The 23,190-nt window shown below is 36.3% G+C and overlaps 2 protein-coding genes across 4 annotated transcripts in view; both read left to right on the forward strand.

Annotated features, from left to right (window-relative positions):
• The window catches only part of epoa (erythropoietin a), a 153,995-nt gene that overhangs the window by 12,850 nt on the left and 117,955 nt on the right, over positions 1–23,190 (forward strand). The gene's annotated exons all lie outside the window — the stretch shown is intronic.
• Positions 171–9,420, forward strand: LOC140281582 (interferon-induced very large GTPase 1-like). 3 transcript variants are annotated; one of them, XM_072376060.1, is made up of 5 exons: positions 171–184; positions 1,550–1,604; positions 3,159–3,279; positions 3,389–3,574; positions 3,727–9,420. In XM_072376060.1, exons 2-5 carry the CDS (start codon positions 1,599–1,601, stop codon positions 8,400–8,402), a joined length of 4,989 nt encoding a protein of 1,662 aa, XP_072232161.1. In that variant the 5' UTR covers positions 171–184; positions 1,550–1,598; the 3' UTR covers positions 8,403–9,420. The 3 variants fall into 3 exon arrangements, with proteins under 3 accessions (XP_072232161.1, XP_072232160.1, XP_072232162.1); XM_072376059.1 differs by lacking the exon at positions 171–184 and adding an exon at positions 420–469; XM_072376061.1 differs by lacking the exons at positions 171–184; positions 1,550–1,604 and adding an exon at positions 442–469.

A 23,190-nucleotide genomic window follows, 5' to 3' on the forward strand; every position in this document is an offset into this window, starting at 1 on the left:
CTTTGATCTTATCATGATCTTATCAAAGTGTGAACATTAATCTTTGCGTAGTTTCATGTGGACGGTTTTATCAGGCCATTTACTGTAAACAGCTTCAACTTCCAGCAAATTTAAAGTAAAAGTGTTATCGGCCAGCAGATGGCAATAAAAGGAGGGATTGCACAATGGCACTCATTCTGTAAAAGTAGGTTGTTTTATGCTGATGTTTTATTGGTTATATTTCCATTATTTGTAAGATAAGACCAGAAACTAAGTAACAATTGAGTTATATTGCTGTTTAGATAAAGTGATAAATGTGAGGCAGAGCTTGGACACTTGAACTCTGACTCATATTATAATCAGATAGCAAACAGTAGTGGTGACTTCCAGGAAAACAAAAGTAAAAGTGTTTTCGGCCAGCAGGCGGCTATAAAAGGAGGGCTGTGCACAACTTCTCTACACAGTTCAGGTTGGAGCTCATTCTGGAAAGGTAGGTTGTTTTATGCTTATGTTTTACTGATTATGTTTCCATTATTTGTACCAGAAACTAAGTAAAAATGAAGTTAGACTGCTATTTAGATAAAGTGATAAATGTAGGGCAGAGCTTGGACTATGAACTCTTATTCTGACTTGAGACGTGGCAACCTCAACATTCACAGGCAGAAACAAGATAACTAACTATGTACTGAATCTTGTTTTCAATGCTGTCATTTTATTTATCTATTTATTTTATCTTTCTGAATCAGGAACGAGAATAAGCATGCACAGTATGAAAAGATTAATTGAATTGTGGTGTCAATATTTTAATTTTCATCCAAAATGGATGAATCAGCCTGACTGTGAACCTAACACAAATGAATTATTTAAGGCGACGGCTGCTATCACCTGCTTTGATCTGGACTGGCCACAGTCTCAATGTTCCATCCTTATCATGGGTACAATACCACAAAATTAGGAGATTTTCTGCAGGGCTGGATTGGTAATCAATCATACCATGGGTATGTTCCTGGTGGCCTTATGCATTTTGGTACCAGTATGGAATTGTTGGGGGTTTTTCACCTAAGACTGATGGCCACATCGAGCAAGACAGTAAGAAAGAAGGAGGCTGCAATAACGACGTGGCCTTTGTCTTTTTTTTAAATGTGACTTTTAATTCTGGAAAGGGGTGGCACTCAGCTTTTGGGGAATAATCTGCAAAACTACTCGTGTTTGTCAGCAGTTATTTGTAGTGGGCCTGTGTCCAAGAAAATGTTTTGGAAACCTCCTGTCTATAGTACATCATATAGAGTGCATACATATCATATATGATATGGCCCATAAAAGGTGATTAATAAGTAAACTTGCCATCAAGGACACAGTGCTTCCATAACTCTGGAAGGAAGCAGTATGATTAGCATGTGCGCATGCATGTGTTTGCACCATTTGTGTACGTGTGTTCCGGTCCAAGCCTTCCACTACTTTAACAAATTGCGCCACAGCCCTGGTAAACTTATACTTTGTCATAAAACTTCAGCAGAAAATAAGGCAGCTCTGTGCTAATCAGCATTGTTTTTTTCCCTCCTACTTTCAGGAGAACAGCAAAAGAGCAAGTAGACTCTAGAGGGACATGCACAGGTGAAATGCAGGTAACAAAAAGCTGTTGGAAGTCCAAGCTAGATGAAAGAGGAAGCAATATAAAGGCAAAGTCATATGATGTTAAAATTGAGTTGACCTATTCTGTATTAATAACTTATGAATCATTTTAAATGTCTCCACCTCACTGTTATTTCTTGTTGAAAGTACGTAATTGTTCTTGTGCAGGTCAGCTATGATACTACACAAACAAACATCTCTCTTTCCCACGTAATGTCCACTGAGATGAAAATGAATGATGATTATCATAATTTTTCTTTCCTTGTCTCACACACTAAAATATCCATTTTGGTCCAGTTGAAAATACTTAGCAATACGTTTTGAATGTAAAATGAACAGATCTGGTTAGAATTTGATAGTATTTGTAGGTCATGGCATTCATCAAAATCATTGCTTTTTTTGTTGGATTGTTTAGAATTTGGACTAGATTGTGAATATTGAGAACAGCAATCTGTGTTGTAAGGTTATATCATTAATATAAATGGACTGTCTAACATATTTTAAAAACACATAATAATAATAATAATTTAAACATAGAAATATGCATTTCTATTCCTCCTAAAAGCCAGTCATCTCTTTCGGGTTGTTTGTGTTCAAGATGCAGTGATTGTTTCTGCACCATGCCACAAAGTTATTGACCAGTTCATTTTACTCAGCATCTTGTAAAAGGGAAACTTAACCTTATCTTAAAAGTAGAGATGATGTCTTCAAGTCACTGGTGATCCTGGGTTTGTTATTGGGGAAGTATCTCACTGTCCTTGTGGGAATAATACTCTCCACACAGAAGTTAATGTAATCTGTCAGATACTCAGTCATGGCATATCATCTCCATGTGGCTCACAGAGTGTATTCCAGTCTGTGGACTTAAGGCATCCCCACAGATATTTTGCAGCTTCCTTAGACCAATTTTTAGTGACAGTCAGTGGATCGAAATAATTAATTTGATTATACCTATAGTTGGATTATGCTCCTTATTTGGGCAAGGGCAATTATCCAATGGTGGTGAATAAATGGAATAATTGGCACAAAGCATGTCATACCCCAGTACGATAGGTGGCGCTGTACCCATTGAATAGATAGAAGAATTGAAAATAATGTTTCCATAACAAGACAAAACACGTCTGGGTTACTGTCATTGACAAACTTAACTTAAAGGTATTAGTGTCTCTGTCTTTCACTGATTCAGTGATATATGGGTTGCAATTGTTTTATTCATGCATGAAGATATGTGCAGGGTGCTAATGAGCAGTTACCTATTGAGAAATAAATTTGGTAATGTACATCTGTACTGAAATGCTAATTTGCCAAATTCTAATAGCCCTACACTGAATCACTGAGAAAACACAGATGCAACTCGGAGTTGAGGTCTAGCATCATTCAGCTGTGCAGTCGGTGCAATTACATTACTGGAATGTACTGACCCAGATATGGATGAATAAAAAAAAAAAGGCTTGACTGGAATCCCAGTCCACCCATTGTCCTCATTCATTGATTATAAAGTCATTTATTAGGGATACTTATATGTCTTTATTTTTCATATTCGTCAGAAGGTAATGAATGATGGGGACTCCTTTTTTGACCTTTACTGTGAGGAAGAAGAGGACCCTCAATCAACAGCATGTTCTGCCTGCAAGGATGACTGTCAGCACTCTGATAAAGATGATAAAGGTCAGTGAATTAACTTTTGTTTTAGCTGAAAGGCAGAGTATGATGTGTAATCCATAAGCAGCTTCATGTGAAAACATTATCATAAACATAAGGATTGTTATTTCCACAGCCTTTTGTCCTCATGCAAAGACAAAGGTGTACAATATCAGCTGCGAGTTAGTATCTCTGCCACTAGACACTCCTGCTGGTGAAGTGGACAACTACACTGTGATCAATTGTATGGATGGAGAAATTGTAAAAATGTCATCTACAAACAGAGAAGACGAACAAAACCTGCTTCAACCACCACAATCAAGTAAGTGACAGAAAAGTAAACATTTGTTAAAATGAAAAATTAGCAAGGTTTATTTTAAGACATTATGAAGTGAAACTGGTGTAGGAGCCATAATTTGGAATGTGGAAATACCTCCTCCTGATTGCAAATGTAATAATTCTCTATGTCCACAGAGACGGACCTGGAGAGCCTGTTGGAAGATCTGAGGTTGGAGAAGTATTACCACAGAGAGAGGCTTTCACTCAGCAAGATACTCGAGATTGATGAGAACATCATTACAGATGAAGCTCTTACGTGTAAATCAGACATTCCTAGGTATTTTCTAAAGAAATTGATGATGGTTAATGTGACAGCGAGAAAATCAAAATTTACATCAGTATGTGAGTCAAAGAGTGATGATGAATTGGGAACAATGGAGTTTAGTTTTGATGGTCTGCTCGACAGCTCAAACACAGATGACATGATAAACCCTCTCGACATTATCACTGCTCTCTTTCTGTGTTCTGATGGTTTTGTACAGCAAGAAATGGCACTAAAAATGTCTATGTGTCAGTTCTCTGTGCCTCTGCTGCTTCCCAACTGTGACACAAAACAGTGCACACTCATGCTGTGGGCCATGAGAGACATTGTTAAGAAGTACAGACCTCAGTATCTTTTAGAATCCAAAGGCTTCATTGAAGAAAGAATTGTTCATTCTGAACTTCCAATGATCTCTTTTGTGAGACTGGGTGAGTGCTCCTTGTCTAAATCACAGATCCTCAATAAGCTTCTGAGCAGTTCTGAGCAGAACCATGATGCCTTTGTTCATCGTGACATGGAGTGTGGAGACAGTCCAAGAAAAATATCCAATGGACTGACTGAAATTACCTGGTACCTTCCTTGTGGGAACACAAACATGGACATTTTTGTTGAGCCAGTTGCTATAGCTAACCTTCATGGTGACATTTCTTCATTTGAGGCACAATATTCCTTTCTGTGTCAGACCTCTGCAGCAGTTTTTGTGTTTTTTGACCATTTGGACCCTGAATGTGAGATCCTTACAAACCAAAACCACAAAGCACAGATCTTCTTGGTCGGCAACCATCAAAGCAAACACTTCAGTTTAGATGCTCTAAAAAAAATAGCAATGAAGTTAGGTTTGAAAAAAAACAACATCCTTATAAAGACGAAACAAACAAATGATGCAGACTTTGTCCAGTGTTTGAGGAAAACTGTCAGTGATGTTGTTGAGAACTCAAAGATGAAGATGCCAATAGAGCAGATGGTCAACATTGCCCATGAACTGGGAATCTTGGTTGATGAAGACTCTCCTGAGTGCCAGGCTGGAAAGAAAAACGCAGATGCCATCACTGCAGAAATTGAAGACATGCTTAAATACAAAGAAGCTCAGCTTCCTCTGCAAGGACAAATATGGAAGGATCTGACTTGCTTAGAGAAGGAAGAATTTCGGCTTCGGAAAGTTGGTTCTGAAAACACAGAACAGTACAAGAGTAATCTTCAGGAGCAGAGGGAACAACTGAGGAAAAAGCAGAACTCTTATGACATGTCATCAGCTATGAGTTGCTTCATCAATGCGATATCCAGCCCAGGAGCAGAGAGGCGTTATTTCTTGAAATGGATGAGAATGAACCTGGATAACGTGTCTCGTATTAAACTGTCTGGACTCAGGAAGCTGTACAAAGAAAAGTGCAAAGATTCAGAGAACAAAGAAGAGATCAAAGAAATTGACAGACAACTTTCCAACAGCTCACTGGGGACTGAACACTTCTTTCGTGAAATGGGTCAGATCTATGAAGCTTCACTTTCTCTTCCAGAAACACATCCATCACGTCAACAACTGCAACATCTCCCCAAACTCTGTGCACAGCTGTTACTGGATGGATTTCCTCTGGAGCTTGTAGATGGAGATGCTTCCAACATACCTCTCAGATGGGTGAGTGACGTTCTCTCTCAGCTCAATGACTCGGCGTCTTCAAAGAACAAGATACTGGTTGTCACAGTTCTTGGAGTCCAGAGCACAGGAAAGTCCACTCTGCTTAACACCATGTTTGGAGTGCAGTTCGCAGTCAGCAGTGGTCGATGTACTCGAGGTGCCTTCATGCTGCTCATCAAAGTCAACGAAGACATGAAAACAGTTCTCAACTGTGACTTCATGGTGATCATCGACACTGAGGGCTTAAAGTCACCGGAGCTCGCACAGCTGGATAACAGCCATGAACATGATAATGAGCTCGCAACACTTGTTGTGGGGTTGAGTGATATCACCATTATCAATGTTGCAATGGAGAATTCAACAGAAATGAAGGACATCCTGCAGATCGTGGTGCATGCTTTTCTCAGGATGAAAGAGGTGGGAAAAAAGCCTAAATGTCAGTTTGTCCACCAGAACGTTTCCGACGTTTCAGCCCATGAGAAGAACCTACGAGACAGGAAACTGCTCTTACAACAGCTGAATGAGATGACCCAAGCAGCAGCCAAAATGGAAAGGAAAGAGAAGAACAAGAGCTTCACTGATGTGATGGAGTACAGTGCAGACACTGGGAACTGCTACGTTCCAGGACTCTGGAATGGAAACCCACCAATGGCACCAGTCAATGCAGGATACAGTGAGGCTGTGTATGAGCTGAAGAAAAACATCATCCAACAACTGGGAAAGTGTCAGTCATCTGCTAACAATATCCTGGAGTTTAGAGAGTGGATGACCAGCCTGTGGAACGCAGTAAAGCATGAAAACTTCATCTTCAGCTTCAGAAACAGCCTCGTGGCTGATGCATACATCAGGCTCTGCACAGAGTTCAACAAATGGGAGTGGGAGTTCAAAAAAGAAATGTACACCTGGGTAACCAATGCAGAGACAAGAATTTCAAATTTTGGCACAGTTCCTGCAAACCCTGACATATCTGACATGACAGAATTCCTCTCTCAGTTAAAAAGTGAAGCTGTCACTGTGCTGTGCCAAGGGGAGAAAAAGATCCTTGACAATCTGAAGGAATACTTCAAGCAAACAGAGGGTCATGTCTATCTGGTTGAACGATACAGGGAGGAATTCTCAAACAGTGCAAAGAGTCTTCGAAAAGAACTGGAGCGCTCCATAAGTAACCAGCTCACAGCAGCAGCTGACATCAGACGAGGAATGACAGAACTCGATCAAATCAAGGAAAACCACACAAAAGAAATAGAAAAAGCAGTGTGTGCATTAATTGAAGAATGTCGAACGAAAAAAGCTCAGATGACAGACAGAGAGCTGGACAAAGAGTTTGAAAAGATGTGGAGTCAAACACTCGAAAAACTGTCTTTCTCTAAGCAAAAGACAGCAGATGTTTTCACCAGCGTGTCTCACTGTCTGAGAGCAAATTTATCACACAAGGGGAGTCATGCATGTGAACTGATGAGCACGACAAATCTGAGAGATTGTGGGTTGAAGCCTTTCAAATACACAGCTGAAAGATTGTGGGAAAAATTTGTAGGTTGGTTCAGCTTAAAAGATCTGGTAAAGGCCAGACAAAGTTTGGCTGACAGCATCATAGCTGCTTGCAACAACTCTGTAGATGAGAAATTGAAAAGACAAACCAACTACCATGATACTTATAGTCAGGAGATCCTTCACATCATTGATGAGAGGCTGCAAACCAATTCAGATGTTGGCACAGACATTGAGTTTGAGGTTTCTCTAAAGCAGCACATCTGTGGATCTGCAGCCAGAGAGTTTCAGAAAATGAATGAAGAATTCATAGAAGCAAATGATCCTTACAGACGTCTGGTTAACAACAAAGAAATGTTTCGTTCAGATTTCCAAGACGTATTCCATAAACGAGACCAGTGCCAGAAGAAGGCTGACGAATTCACCAACAACTGCTTGAAGCCTGCTGTTGAAAATTTTGTTAACCGTTTCCTGAGCCCTGATATCATTGATGAAATGCTGACAAAGGAGCAATTCAGCACACGAATCTCATTTCAGTATTCAATCTTACTGGATTTGCTTTCAAAGCGTGACTTCAAAAACTACCTGGACTACATTAACTCATATGAGGATTATGTTAAATCATGGATATTGGACCAAATTGTGGAGTGTTTCTCAGATGGGGTTACAATAAAAAGGTTTGTGGACAAACATCTTCTGTCAATCATCAACAATATAGATGGTGCTATCAAAGAGGCAGAAACAAAAAAGAATGGCAACCTGAAGACATTTGTAGAAGACATCTGCAAAGAGCTCGGTGATAAATTGGTCATTTCCCAGAAGGATCTTCGTGATTTAATGGTCCTGAACAATGCCGACACGGAGCCGTTTGCACATTCACTCAAAGTGTGTTTAAAAGAGCTGGGACACACTCTGAGAGAAGAGTTTAAAGAAAACGACATCCAAACGAAACTAACTCAACTCCACGTAAAGCCTCAGGATGAGCTTTTCGACAGAGTGATTGGTTGTGGCAAACAGTGTCCATTCTGCAATGTCCCATGTGAGGCAGGAGGAAAAGGTCACAGCGAGCACTTTGCTTCACTGCATCGATCACAGGGCTTTGGTACTTGTAGGTGGGACAGAACAGGGAAACTTGCTCATGAAATATGCACTTCTCTTGTGAATAGTGATGCAAGATTTAACACTGGTTTTACAAACGGATACCATCCGTTCAAGAGTTACATGGAAATTTTCCCACACTGGAAAATTGTTACAGATGTGAGCCTTCAGGCATCAGATTATTGGAAATATGTGATGGCAAAGTACAACAACGACTTTTCCAAAGAGTTTGATGCAAAGCCTGCTGACATCCCTGAATGTTGGACAAAAATCACAAAAATTCAGGCAAAAGCGAGCCTTCAAGAGTCGTTCAGCATCAAACATTCATAAAAACATTTCTCTTGAGTCGCTCCCGGTGTCAGAAGTACATGTTCTATGTTTTGGGTTCACTTTATTTTTCATTTTGTAAAAAGTAAAAAACCCTTATAATTATTACATTAGTTCATTCAACAATAGTTTAAGATGCTATAATTTCATTCAGATATCTTTTTTTTTATTTCTATGTTTTAGAAAATGCAGTGTAAGAAAATAAAATCTAAAAGTCATCTTTGCTAGTTTAATGGCGCACATCTTATACAAATTAATCTGTTTTGTTTTAAATATTATTACTGTTATCATACCACTGAAGGAAGAACTTAGCCAAAGCAAATTGAAGCAAAGAAAATGTTCTTCATCACTTTTCATTAATGTTTCCAAAGTTTGTTTTTTGTTTCTTTGAAACTTTTTTTTTCTTATACTAAAGATGAAGCAGTTAGCATGTAATTATTAAGCTGTCATGCTCTGAATTTAAAATCATACACATTCATTGTATTGAAGGATAATTCTGTTTTTTAAGAATGCTGGACGATTAAGCGGTGCTGTCATTAGTCTAATTATGAAATTAATTTGGAGCTGCTGACCTATTTGAGTTTTCTGATTTCATTTATTCATACTTTTAAATTTTATACTGTTTCGAGGCATTTTCCATTTTATATGTGCCATTTATTAGCCTGTCACTGAAGAGACAAAAGTTTCAGTTTGACTGTCAATGTCTTTAATGTTTCCCCTTCAGAGTCACATCGTTATCGCACTGACTGAGTTTAAGTTGAAGATTCATGTGAGTGTGTAAATAAACTTATCGTTTGTTTCCCATCGTACAGCGTTAATTTGTGTCAACTGCTGATATGACACAAGATCTGTATGTGTACTCAGTGATATGCAAGAAGCCTTGTTTAGAGAATTTATCATCTTCACAGATGGCTGTTAAAACGATAGATGTCAGACAATGGTAGACTTTGTCCTGTTCCCACTTAAATGTCTAACTTTTGATATGTATTCTTTGTTTAATCGTGAATAAAACACTGATTTATAAGATTCCAAATGATTGCTTTGTTTTATTTACATTTTGCACAGCATCCCAAATGTTTTAGAGTGGGGGTTGGAAACACAGTGAGATCTTCATACTTTTCAACTGAATGAAACAATTTTGGCATCTCCTATGGCAATAGCAGTATCCAATATCAGCAGTGACTCACTGTCCCGGCAGTGGGACTGGGTTGTCCCATTCTTACTGAGAGGTCAAGCCAAAAATGACTCTTTTAAATTCAACACTAACTATTGAACTGAATGTCTTAAAGATACAACAAAACCTCTCAGATCTAAAACCATATAAGGAAGGTTATATCAGGCCATTTCCCATAAGAGGCGTGATTTCTTGTAAACTGCATCATACCGAAACTGAAAGTAGTTTCAGCCACCAGAGGACAATAAAAGGAGGGGTGTGCAAAGCATCACTGCTCAGACATATACAGTTCTGTGTGGAGTTAACTTTAGAGGACAAACCCCTGTCAGTACATGACAAGAAAGACTCTTTCATGAAGAAATTGGGTTTTGCCCTGAGCAGAACTTTTCCTAAGTTAGGTCATTTCATGCTGTTTATTTTTAGGTTACCATCACATTATTTGTGCAATGAGACTGAAAATGATGAGAAGTAATAATGTGAAAAATGAATGATTTCTGAATTGCTTTCTGAGCTTGTGCTAAAACTCATTGTGACTTCAATCATGTGGCAAATTCAGCCAGCCAGTCAAAGAGAAACACAATGAAAACAAACAAAGAATAGATAAAGTAACAAAGTCAACTTAAGGGATTCAACTACAAAACTGTTACTTTTTGATGGAAATTTCGGAAGAAAATCCATAAAACACATGTAGCATTTCTGCTCATGGCTTTTTTTGAATTGCTAACATTACTTGTCTCTTGAATCCTCTTGCTTGTGCTCTTTTTATGTTCATTACATTTCGAAGGTGGAGACCAAGAAAGAGATGATTAATACATTACAAAATAGACATATATATCTATATAATATACTGTACATGTACATGAATATTGAATTTGGTGTATCAGTTTACACCCAGTTTGTTGGGATGGATCTCACATTTAGAACTATGATCAATTGGAAGTTGATCCACAATATTTAGTCTAGCTCATAAAAATATAGGACCCAGTGTTGTTTTCAGCAGTTAAGATAAAAAGTTGCGATATAAATGCAGTTCACTTAACCTTAACGGTGAACTTCTACAGGGAATAAAACTCAAATAAAATTCAAAAACCAAAACCTAACATTCCAAAAATCCAAAGGTTACACAGCACTTGAAGTCAGTCATACATTTCAACAAAATATGTTAAACTCAGTTGTTTTTATATTTTCTGTGAAATTCTGACATTTAATCTCAGAAATAATTTCTGGTCAAAAAGCAGAAAAAAGGTCAGGAAATAGCACAGGAAGCACAGAGGTATTGTAGGGTGGTGTGTAACCTTAAGAAGCTGCTGAATACATGACACGCTTCAGACCCTATGGAGTGGTTGTCCCATTGTTACTGAGAGGTCAAGCCAAAAATGACTCTTTGTCCACTTGAAAAATCTTGAAATTGTTTCCAAACAGCTCTTCAGTAAATGCAAATTTGAATCTGTTCAAAATAACTTGTAGGTTAATACAGCTGTACAGTAGATGTTCTGTTATGTAACAACTTAGAACCTATCTCTTCACCTAAATTAAACATGAAGACCCATATGTGTAGGATCTAAGGAAAAATATGCACTTAACAATGAACTCGGATCAGTTTTGACCTACATTTTTACGCCGAAGTCTAACTTCATACTTCATTTGAGAGTAAAATGTATAAATTAAGCCTTGTGTTTAAATTCAACACTAACTATTGAACTGAATGTCTTAAAGATACAACAAAACCTCTCAGATCTAAAACCATATAAGGAAGGTTATATCAGGCCATTTCCCATAAGAGGCGTGATTTCTTGTAAACTGCATCATACCGAAACTGAAAGTAGTTTCAGCCACCAGAGGACAATAAAAGGAGGGGTGTGCAAAGCATCACTGCTCAGACATATACAGTTCTGTGTGGAGTTAACTTTAGAGGACAAACCCCTGTCAGTACATAACAAGAAAGACTCTTTCATGAAGAAATTGGGTTTTGCCCTGAGCAGAACTTTTCCTAAGGTAGGTCATTTCATGCTGTTTATTTTTAGGTTACCATCACATTATTTGTGCAATGAGACTGAAAATGATGAGAAGCAATAATGTGAAAAATGAATGATTTCTGAATTGCTTTCTGAGCTTGTGCTAAAACACATTGTGACTTCAATCATGTGGCAAATTCAGCCAGCCAGTCAAAGAGAAACACAATGAAAACAAACAAAGAATAGATAAAGTAACAAAGTCAACTTAAGGGATTCAACTACAAAACTGTTACTTTTTGATGGAAATTTCGGAAGAAAATCCATAAAACACATGTAGCATTTCTGCTCATGGCTTTTTTTGAATTGCTAACATTACTTGTCTCTTGAATCCTCTTGCTTGTGCTCTTTTTATGTTCATTACATTTCGAAGGTGGAGACCAAGAAAGAGATGATTAATACATTACAAAATAGACATATATATCTATATAATATACTGTACATGTACATGAATATTGAATTTGGTGTATCAGTTTACACCCAGTTTGTTGGGATGGATCTCACATTTAGAACTATGATCAATTGGAAGTTGATCCACAATATTTAGTCTAGCTCATAAAAATATAGGACCCAGTGTTGTTTTCAGCAGTTAAGATAAAAAGTTGCGATATAAATGCAGTTCACTTAACCTTAACGGTGAACTTCTACAGGGAATAAAACTCAAATAAAATTCAAAAACCAAAACCTAACATTCCAAAAATCCAAAGGTTACACAGCACTTGAAGTCAGTCATACATTTCAACAAAATATGTTAAACTCAGTTGTTTTTATATTTTCTGTGAAATTCTGACATTTAATCTCAGAAATAATTTCTGGTCAAAAAGCAGAAAAAAGGTCAGGAAATAGCACAGGAAGCACAGAGGTATTGTAGGGTGGTGTGTAACCTTAAGAAGCTGCTGAATACATGACACGCTTCAGACCCTATGGAGTGGTTGTCCCATTGTTACTGAGAGGTCAAGCCAAAAATGACTCTTTGTCCACTTGAAAAATCTTGAAATTGTTTCCAAACAGCTCTTCAGTAAATGCAAATTTGAATCTGTTCAAAATAACTTGTAGGTTAATACAGCTGTACAGTAGATGTTCTGTTATGTAACAACTTAGAACCTATCTCTTCACCTAAATTAAACATGAAGACCCATATGTGTAGGATCTAAGGAAAAATATGCACTTAACAATGAACTCGGATCAGTTTTGACCTACATTTTTACGCCGAAGTCTAACTTCATACTTCATTTGAGAGTAAAATGTATAAATTAAGCCTTGTGTTTAAATTCAACACTAACTATTGAACTGAATGTCTTAAAGATACAACAAAACCTCTCAGATCTAAAACCATATAAGGAAGGTTATATCAGGCCATTTCCCATAAGAGGCGTGATTTCTTGTAAACTGCATCATACCGAAACTGAAAGTAGTTTCAGCCACCAGAGGACAATAAAAGGAGGGGTGTGCAAAGCATCACTGCTCAGACATATACAGTTCTGTGTGGAGTTAACTTTAGAGGACAAACCCCTGTCAGTACATGACAAGAAAGACTCTTTCATGAAGAAATTGGGTTTTGCCCTGAGCAGAACTTTTCCTAAGGTAGGTCATTTCATGCTGTTTATTTTTAGGTTACCATCACATTATTTGTGCAATGAGACTGAAAATGATGAGAAGTAATAATGTGAAAAATGAATGATTTCTGAATTGCTTTCTGAGCTTGTGCTAAAACTCATTGTGACTTCAATCATGTGGCAAATTCAGCCAGCCAGTCAAAGAGAAACACAATGAAAACAAACAAAGAATAGATAAAGTAACAAAGTCAACTTAAGGGATTCAACTACAAAACTGTTACTTTTTGATGGAAATTTCGGAAGAAAATCCATAAAACACATGTAGCATTTCTGCTCATGGCTTTTTTTGAATTGCTAACATTACTTGTCTCTTGAATCCTCTTGCTTGTGCTCTTTTTATGTTCATTACATTTCGAAGGTGGAGACCAAGAAAGAGATGATTAATACATTACAAAATAGACATATATATCTATATAATATACTGTACATGTACATGAATATTGAATTTGGTGTATCAGTTTACACCCAGTTTGTTGGGATGGATCTCACATTTAGAACTATGATCAATTGGAAGTTGATCCACAATATTTAGTCTAGCTCATAAAAATATAGGACCCAGTGTTGTTTTCAGCAGTTAAGATAAAAAGTTGCGATATAAATGCAGTTCACTTAACCTTAACGGTGAACTTCTACAGGGAATAAAACTCAAATAAAATTCAAAAACCAAAACCTAACATTCCAAAAATCCAAAGGTTACACAGCACTTGAAGTCAGTCATACATTTCAACAAAATATGTTAAACTCAGTTGTTTTTATATTTTCTGTGAAATTCTGACATTTAATCTCAGAAATAATTTCTGGTCAAAAAGCAGAAAAAAGGTCAGGAAATAGCACAGGAAGCACAGAGGTATTGTAGGGTGGTGTGTAACCTTAAGAAGCTGCTGAATACATGACACGCTTCAGACCCTATGGAGTGGTTGTCCCATTGTTACTGAGAGGTCAAGCCAAAAATGACTCTTTGTCCACTTGAAAAATCTTGAAATTGTTTCCAAACAGCTCTTCAGTAAATGCAAATTTGAATCTGTTCAAAATAACTTGTAGGTTAATACAGCTGTACAGTAGATGTTCTGTTATGTAACAACTTAGAACCTATCTCTTCACCTAAATTAAACATGAAGACCCATATGTGTAGGATCTAAGGAAAAATATGCACTTAACAATGAACTCGGATCAGTTTTGACCTACATTTTTACGCCGAAGTCTAACTTCATACTTCATTTGAGAGTAAAATGTATAAATTAAGCCTTGTGTTTAAATTAACACTAACTATTGAACTGAATGTCTTAAAGATACAACAAAACCTCTCAGATCTAAAACCATATAAGGAAGGTTATATCAGGCCATTTCCCATAAGAGGCGTGATTTCTTGTAAACTGCATCATACCGAAACTGAAAGTAGTTTCAGCCACCAGAGGACAATAAAAGGAGGGGTGTGCAAAGCATCACTGCTCAGACATATACAGTTCTGTGTGGAGTTAACTTTAGAGGACAAACCCCTGTCAGTACATAACAAGAAAGACTCTTTCATGAAGAAATTGGGGTTTTGCCCTGAGCAGAACTTTTCCTAAGGTAGGTCATTTCATGCTGTTTATTTTTAGGTTACCATCACATTATTTGTGCAATGAGACTGAAAATGATGAGAAGTAATAATGTGAAAAATGAATGATTTCTGAATTGCTTTCTGAGCTTGTGCTAAAACTCATTGTGACTTCAATCATGTGGCAAATTCAGCCAGCCAGTCAAAGAGAAACACAATGAAAACAAACAAAGAATAGATAAAGTAACAAAGTCAACTTAAGGGATTCAACTACAAAACTGTTACTTTTTGATGGAAATTTCGGAAGAAAATCCATAAAACACATGTAGCATTTCTGCTCATGGCTTTTTTTGAATTGCTAACATTACTTGTCTCTTGAATCCTCTTGCTTGTGCTCTTTTTATGTTCATTACATTTCGAAGGTGGAGACCAAGAAAGAGATGATTAATACATTACAAAATAGACATATATATCTATATAATATACTGTACATGTACATGAATATTGAATTTGGTGTATCAGTTTACACCCAGTTTGTTGGGATGGATCTCACATTTAGAACTATGATCAATTGGAAGTTGATCCACAATATTTAGTCTAGCTCATAAAAATATAGGACCCAGTGTTGTTTTCAGCAGTTAAGATAAAAAGTTGCGATATAAATGCAGTTCACTTAACCTTAACGGTGAACTTCTACAGGGAATAAAACTCAAATAAAATTCAAAAACCAAAACCTAACATTCCAAAAATCCAAAGGTTACACAGCACTTGAAGTCAGTCATACATTTCAACAAAATATGTTAAACTCAGTTGTTTTTATATTTTCTGTGAAATTCTGACATTTAATCTCAGAAATAATTTCTGGTCAAAAAGCAGAAAAAAGGTCAGGAAATAGCACAGGAAGCACAGAGGTATTGTAGGGTGGTGTGTAACCTTAAGAAGCTGCTGAATACATGACACGCTTCAGACCCTATGGAGTGGTTGTCCCATTGTTACTGAGAGGTCAAGCCAAAAATGACTCTTTGTCCACTTGAAAAATCTTGAAATTGTTTCCAAACAGCTCTTCAGTAAATGCAAATTTGAATCTGTTCAAAATAACTTGTAGGTTAATACAGCTGTACAGTAGATGTTCTGTTATGTAACAACTTAGAACCTATCTCTTCACCTAAATTAAACATGAAGACCCATATGTGTAGGATCTAAGGAAAAATATGCACTTAACAATGAACTCGGATCAGTTTTGACCTACATTTTTACGCCGAAGTCTAACTTCATACTTCATTTGAGAGTAAAATGTATAAATTAAGCCTTGTGTTTAAATTCAACACTAACTATTGAACTGAATGTCTTAAAGATACAACAAAACCTCTCAGATCTAAAACCATATAAGGAAGGTTATATCAGGCCATTTCCCATAAGAGGCGTGATTTCTTGTAAACTGCATCATACCGAAACTGAAAGTAGTTTCAGCCACCAGAGGACAATAAAAGGAGGGGTGTGCAAAGCATCACTGCTCAGACATATACAGTTCTGTGTGGAGTTAACTTTAGAGGACAAACCCCTGTCAGTACATGACAAGAAAGACTCTTTCATGAAGAAATTGGGTTTTGCCCTGAGCAGAACTTTTCCTAAGGTAGGTCATTTCATGCTGTTTATTTTTAGGTTACCATCACATTATTTGTGCAATGAGACTGAAAATGATGAGAAGTAATAATGTGAAAAATGAATGATTTCTGAATTGCTTTCTGAGCTTGTGCTAAAACTCATTGTGACTTCAATCATGTGGCAAATTCAGCCAGCCAGTCAAAGAGAAACACAATGAAAACAAACAAAGAATAGATAAAGTAACAAAGTCAACTTAAGGGATTCAACTACAAAACTGTTACTTTTTGATGGAAATTTCGGAAGAAAATCCATAAAACACATGTAGCATTTCTGCTCATGGCTTTTTTTGAATTGCTAACATTACTTGTCTCTTGAATCCTCTTGCTTGTGCTCTTTTTATGTTCATTACATTTCGAAGGTGGAGACCAAGAAAGAGATGATTAATACATTACAAAATAGACATATATATCTATATAATATACTGTACATGTACATGAATATTGAATTTGGTGTATCAGTTTACACCCAGTTTGTTGGGATGGATCTCACATTTAGAACTATGATCAATTGGAAGTTGATCCACAATATTTAGTCTAGCTCATAAAAATATAGGACCCAGTGTTGTTTTCAGCAGTTAAGATAAAAAGTTGCGATATAAATGCAGTTCACTTAACCTTAACGGTGAACTTCTACAGGGAATAAAACTCAAATAAAATTCAAAAACCAAAACCTAACATTCCAAAAATCCAAAGGTTACACAGCACTTGAAGTCAGTCATACATTTCAACAAAATATGTTAAACTCAGTTGTTTTTATATTTTCTGTGAAATTCTGACATTTAATCTCAGAAATAATTTCTGGTCAAAAAGCAGAAAAAAGGTCAGGAAATAGCACAGGAAGCACAGAGGTATTGTAGGGTGGTGTGTAACCTTAAGAAGCTGCTGAATACATGACACGCTTCAGACCCTATGGAGTGGTTGTCCCATTGTTACTGAGAGGTCAAGCCAAAAATGACTCTTTGTCCACTTGAAAAATCTTGAAATTGTTTCCAAACAGCTCTTCAGTAAATGCAAATTTGAATCTGTTCAAAATAACTTGTAGGTTAATACAGCTGTACAGTAGATGTTCTGTTATGTAACAACTTAGAACCTATCTCTTCACCTAAATTAAACATGAAGACCCATATGTGTAGGATCTAAGGAAAAATATGCACTTAACAATGAACTCGGATCAGTTTTGACCTACATTTTTACGCCGAAGTCTAACTTCATACTTCATTTGAGAGTAAAATGTATAAATTAAGCCTTGTGTTTAAATTCAACACTAACTATTGAACTGAATGTCTTAAAGATACAACAAAACCTCTCAGATCTAAAACCATATAAGGAAGGTTATATCAGGCCATTTCCCATAAGAGGCGTGATTTCTTGTAAACTGCATCATACCGAAACTGAAAGTAGTTTCAGCCACCAGAGGACAATAAAAGGAGGGGTGTGCCAAGCATCACTGCTCAGACATATACAGTTCTGTGTGGAGTTAACTTTAGAGGACAAACCCCTGTCAGTACATAACAAGAAAGACTCTTTCATGAAGAAATTGGGTTTTGCCCTGAGCAGAACTTTTCCTAAGGTAGGTCATTTCATGCTGTTTATTTTTAGGTTACCATCACATTATTTGTGCAATGAGACTGAAAATGATGAGAAGCAATAATGTGAAAAATGAATGATTTCTGAATTGCTTTCTGAGCTTGTGCTAAAACACATTGTGACTTCAATCATGTGGCAAATTCAGCCAGCCAGTCAAAGAGAAACACAATGAAAACAAACAAAGAATAGATAAAGTAACAAAGTCAACTTAAGGGATTCAACTACAAAACTGTTACTTTTTGATGGAAATTTCGGAAGAAAATCCATAAAACACATGTAGCATTTCTGCTCATGGCTTTTTTTGAATTGCTAACATTACTTGTCTCTTGAATCCTCTTGCTTGTGCTCTTTTTATGTTCATTACATTTCGAAGGTGGAGACCAAGAAAGAGATGATTAATACATTACAAAATAGACATATATATCTATATAATATACTGTACATGTACATGAATATTGAATTTGGTGTATCAGTTTACACCCAGTTTGTTGGGATGGATCTCACATTTAGAACTATGATCAATTGGAAGTTGATCCACAATATTTAGTCTAGCTCATAAAAATATAGGACCCAGTGTTGTTTTCAGCAGTTAAGATAAAAAGTTGCGATATAAATGCAGTTCACTTAACCTTAACGGTGAACTTCTACAGGGAATAAAACTCAAATAAAATTCAAAAACCAAAACCTAACATTCCAAAAATCCAAAGGTTACACAGCACTTGAAGTCAGTCATACATTTCAACAAAATATGTTAAACTCAGTTGTTTTTATATTTTCTGTGAAATTCTGACATTTAATCTCAGAAATAATTTCTGGTCAAAAAGCAGAAAAAAGGTCAGGAAATAGCACAGGAAGCACAGAGGTATTGTAGGGTGGTGTGTAACCTTAAGAAGCTGCTGAATACATGACACGCTTCAGACCCTATGGAGTGGTTGTCCCATTGTTACTGAGAGGTCAAGCCAAAAATGACTCTTTGTCCACTTGAAAAATCTTGAAATTGTTTCCAAACAGCTCTTCAGTAATTGCAAATTTGAATCTGTTCAAAATAACTTGTAGGTTAATACAGCTGTACAGTAGATGTTCTGTTATGTAACAACTTAGAACCTATCTCTTTACCTAAATTAAACATGAAGACCCATATGTGTAGGATCTAAGGAAAAATATGCACTTAACAATGAACTCGGATCAGTTTTGACCTACATTTTTACGCCGAAGTCTAACTTCATACTTCATTTGAGAGTAAAATGTATAAATTAAGCCTTGTGTTTAAATTCAACACTAACTATTGAACTGAATGTCTTAAAGATACAACAAAACCTCTCAGATCTAAAACCATATAAGGAAGGTTATATCAGGCCATTTCCCATAAGAGGCGTGATTTCTTGTAAACTGCATCATACCGAAACTGAAAGTAGTTTCAGCCACCAGAGGACAATAAAAGGAGGGGTGTGCAAAGCATCACTGCTCAGACATATACAGTTCTGTGTGGAGTTAACTTTAGAGGACAAACCCCTGTCAGTACATGACAAGAAAGACTCTTTCATGAAGAAATTGGGTTTTGCCCTGAGCAGAACTTTTCCTAAGGTAGGTCATTTCATGCTGTTTATTTTTAGGTTACCATCACATTATTTGTGCAATGAGACTGAAAATGATGAGAAGTAATAATGTGAAAAATGAATGATTTCTGAATTGCTTTCTGAGCTTGTGCTAAAACTCATTGTGACTTCAATCATGTGGCAAATTCAGCCAGCCAGTCAAAGAGAAACACAATGAAAACAAACAAAGAATAGATAAAGTAACAAAGTCAACTTAAGGGATTCAACTACAAAACTGTTACTTTTTGATGGAAATTTCGGAAGAAAATCCATAAAACACATGTAGCATTTCTGCTCATGGCTTTTTTTGAATTGCTAACATTACTTGTCTCTTGAATCCTCTTGCTTGTGCTCTTTTTATGTTCATTACATTTCGAAGGTGGAGACCAAGAAAGAGATGATTAATACATTACAAAATAGACATATATATCTATATAATATACTGTACATGTACATGAATATTGAATTTGGTGTATCAGTTTACACCCAGTTTGTTGGGATGGATCTCACATTTAGAACTATGATCAATTGGAAGTTGATCCACAATATTTAGTCTAGCTCATAAAAATATAGGACCCAGTGTTGTTTTCAGCAGTTAAGATAAAAAGTTGCGATATAAATGCAGTTCACTTAACCTTAACGGTGAACTTCTACAGGGAATAAAACTCAAATAAAATTCAAAAACCAAAACCTAACATTCCAAAAATCCAAAGGTTACACAGCACTTGAAGTCAGTCATACATTTCAACAAAATATGTTAAACTCAGTTGTTTTTATATTTTCTGTGAAATTCTGACATTTAATCTCAGAAATAATTTCTGGTCAAAAAGCAGAAAAAAGGTCAGGAAATAGCACAGGAAGCACAGAGGTATTGTAGGGTGGTGTGTAACCTTAAGAAGCTGCTGAATACATGACACGCTTCAGACCCTATGGAGTGGTTGTCCCATTGTTACTGAGAGGTCAAGCCAAAAATGACTCTTTGTCCACTTGAAAAATCTTGAAATTGTTTCCAAACAGCTCTTCAGTAAATGCAAATTTGAATCTGTTCAAAATAACTTGTAGGTTAATACAGCTGTACAGTAGATGTTCTGTTATGTAACAACTTAGAACCTATCTCTTCACCTAAATTAAACATGAAGACCCATATGTGTAGGATCTAAGGAAAAATATGCACTTAACAATGAACTCGGATCAGTTTTGACCTACATTTTTACGCCGAAGTCTAACTTCATACTTCATTTGAGAGTAAAATGTATAAATTAAGCCTTGTGTTTAAATTCAACACTAACTATTGAACTGAATGTCTTAAAGATACAACAAAACCTCTCAGATCTAAAACCATATAAGGAAGGTTATATCAGGCCATTTCCCATAAGAGGCGTGATTTCTTGTAAACTGCATCATACCGAAACTGAAAGTAGTTTCAGCCACCAGAGGACAATAAAAGGAGGGGTGTGCAAAGCATCACTGCTCAGACATATACAGTTCTGTGTGGAGTTAACTTTAGAGGACAAACCCCTGTCAGTACATAACAAGAAAGACTCTTTCATGAAGAAATTGGGTTTTGCCCTGAGCAGAACTTTTCCTAAGGTAGGTCATTTCATGCTGTTTATTTTTAGGTTACCATCACATTATTTGTGCAATGAGACTGAAAATGATGAGAAGCAATAATGTGAAAAATGAATGATTTCTGAATTGCTTTCTGAGCTTGTGCTAAAACACATTGTGACTTCAATCATGTGGCAAATTCAGCCAGCCAGTCAAAGAGAAACACAATGAAAACAAACAAAGAATAGATAAAGTAACAAAGTCAACTTAAGGGATTCAACTACAAAACTGTTACTTTTTGATGGAAATTTCGGAAGAAAATCCATAAAACACATGTAGCATTTCTGCTCATGGCTTTTTTTGAATTGCTAACATTACTTGTCTCTTGAATCCTCTTGCTTGTGCTCTTTTTATGTTCATTACATTTCGAAGGTGGAGACCAAGAAAGAGATGATTAATACATTACAAAATAGACATATATATCTATATAATATACTGTACATGTACATGAATATTGAATTTGGTGTATCAGTTTACACCCAGTTTGTTGGGATGGATCTCACATTTAGAACTATGATCAATTGGAAGTTGATCCACAATATTTAGTCTAGCTCATAAAAATATAGGACCCAGTGTTGTTTTCAGCAGTTAAGATAAAAAGTTGCGATATAAATGCAGTTCACTTAACCTTAACGGTGAACTTCTACAGGGAATAAAACTCAAATAAAATTCAAAAACCAAAACCTAACATTCCAAAAATCCAAAGGTTACACAGCACTTGAAGTCAGTCATACATTTCAACAAAATATGTTAAACTCAGTTGTTTTTATATTTTCTGTGAAATTCTGACATTTAATCTCAGAAATAATTTCTGGTCAAAAAGCAGAAAAAAGGTCAGGAAATAGCACAGGAAGCACAGAGGTATTGTAGGGTGGTGTGTAACCTTAAGAAGCTGCTGAATACATGACACGCTTCAGACCCTATGGAGTGGTTGTCCCATTGTTACTGAGAGGTCAAGCCAAAAATGACTCTTTGTCCACTTGAAAAATCTTGAAATTGTTTCCAAACAGCTCTTCAGTAAATGCAAATTTGAATCTGTTCAAAATAACTTGTAGGTTAATACAGCTGTACAGTAGATGTTCTGTTATGTAACAACTTAGAACCTATCTCTTCACCTAAATTAAACATGAAGACCCATATGTGTAGGATCTAAGGAAAAATATGCACTTAACAATGAACTCGGATCAGTTTTGACCTACATTTTTACGCCGAAGTCTAACTTCATACTTCATTTGAGAGTAAAATGTATAAATTAAGCCTTGTGTTTAAATTCAACACTAACTATTGAACTGAATGTCTTAAAGATACAACAAAACCTCTCAGATCTAAAACCATATAAGGAAGGTTATATCAGGCCATTTCCCATAAGAGGCGTGATTTCTTGTAAACTGCATCATACCGAAACTGAAAGTAGTTTCAGCCACCAGAGGACAATAAAAGGAGGGGTGTGCAAAGCATCACTGCTCAGACATATACAGTTCTGTGTGGAGTTAACTTTAGAGGACAAACCCCTGTCAGTACATGACAAGAAAGACTCTTTCATGAAGAAATTGGGTTTTGCCCTGAGCAGAACTTTTCCTAAGGTAGGTCATTTCATGCTGTTTATTTTTAGGTTACCATCACATTATTTGTGCAATGAGACTGAAAATGATGAGAAGTAATAATGTGAAAAATGAATGATTTCTGAATTGCTTTCTGAGCTTGTGCTAAAACTCATTGTGACTTCAATCATGTGGCAAATTCAGCCAGCCAGTCAAAGAGAAACACAATGAAAACAAACAAAGAATAGATAAAGTAACAAAGTCAACTTAAGGGATTCAACTACAAAACTGTTACTTTTTGATGGAAATTTCGGAAGAAAATCCATAAAACACATGTAGCATTTCTGCTCATGGCTTTTTTTGAATTGCTAACATTACTTGTCTCTTGAATCCTCTTGCTTGTGCTCTTTTTATGTTCATTACATTTCGAAGGTGGAGACCAAGAAAGAGATGATTA

This window comes from Leuresthes tenuis, unplaced genomic scaffold (genome assembly GCF_036924035.1).
Source record: "Leuresthes tenuis unplaced genomic scaffold, fLeuTen1.0.hap1 SCAF_22, whole genome shotgun sequence".
NCBI classification, from domain to species: Eukaryota; Metazoa; Chordata; class Actinopteri; order Atheriniformes; family Atherinopsidae; genus Leuresthes; species Leuresthes tenuis.

Bases quoted from the DNA above. Each gene is read 5' to 3' on its own strand.
- LOC140281582 (XM_072376060.1), top strand. The intron at 3,280-3,388 runs GTCAGTGAATTA...TTATTTCCACAG, and splicing joins CTCTGATAAAGATGATAAAG to CCTTTTGTCCTCATGCAAAG. The intron at 3,575-3,726 runs GTAAGTGACAGA...CTATGTCCACAG, and splicing joins GCTTCAACCACCACAATCAA to AGACGGACCTGGAGAGCCTG.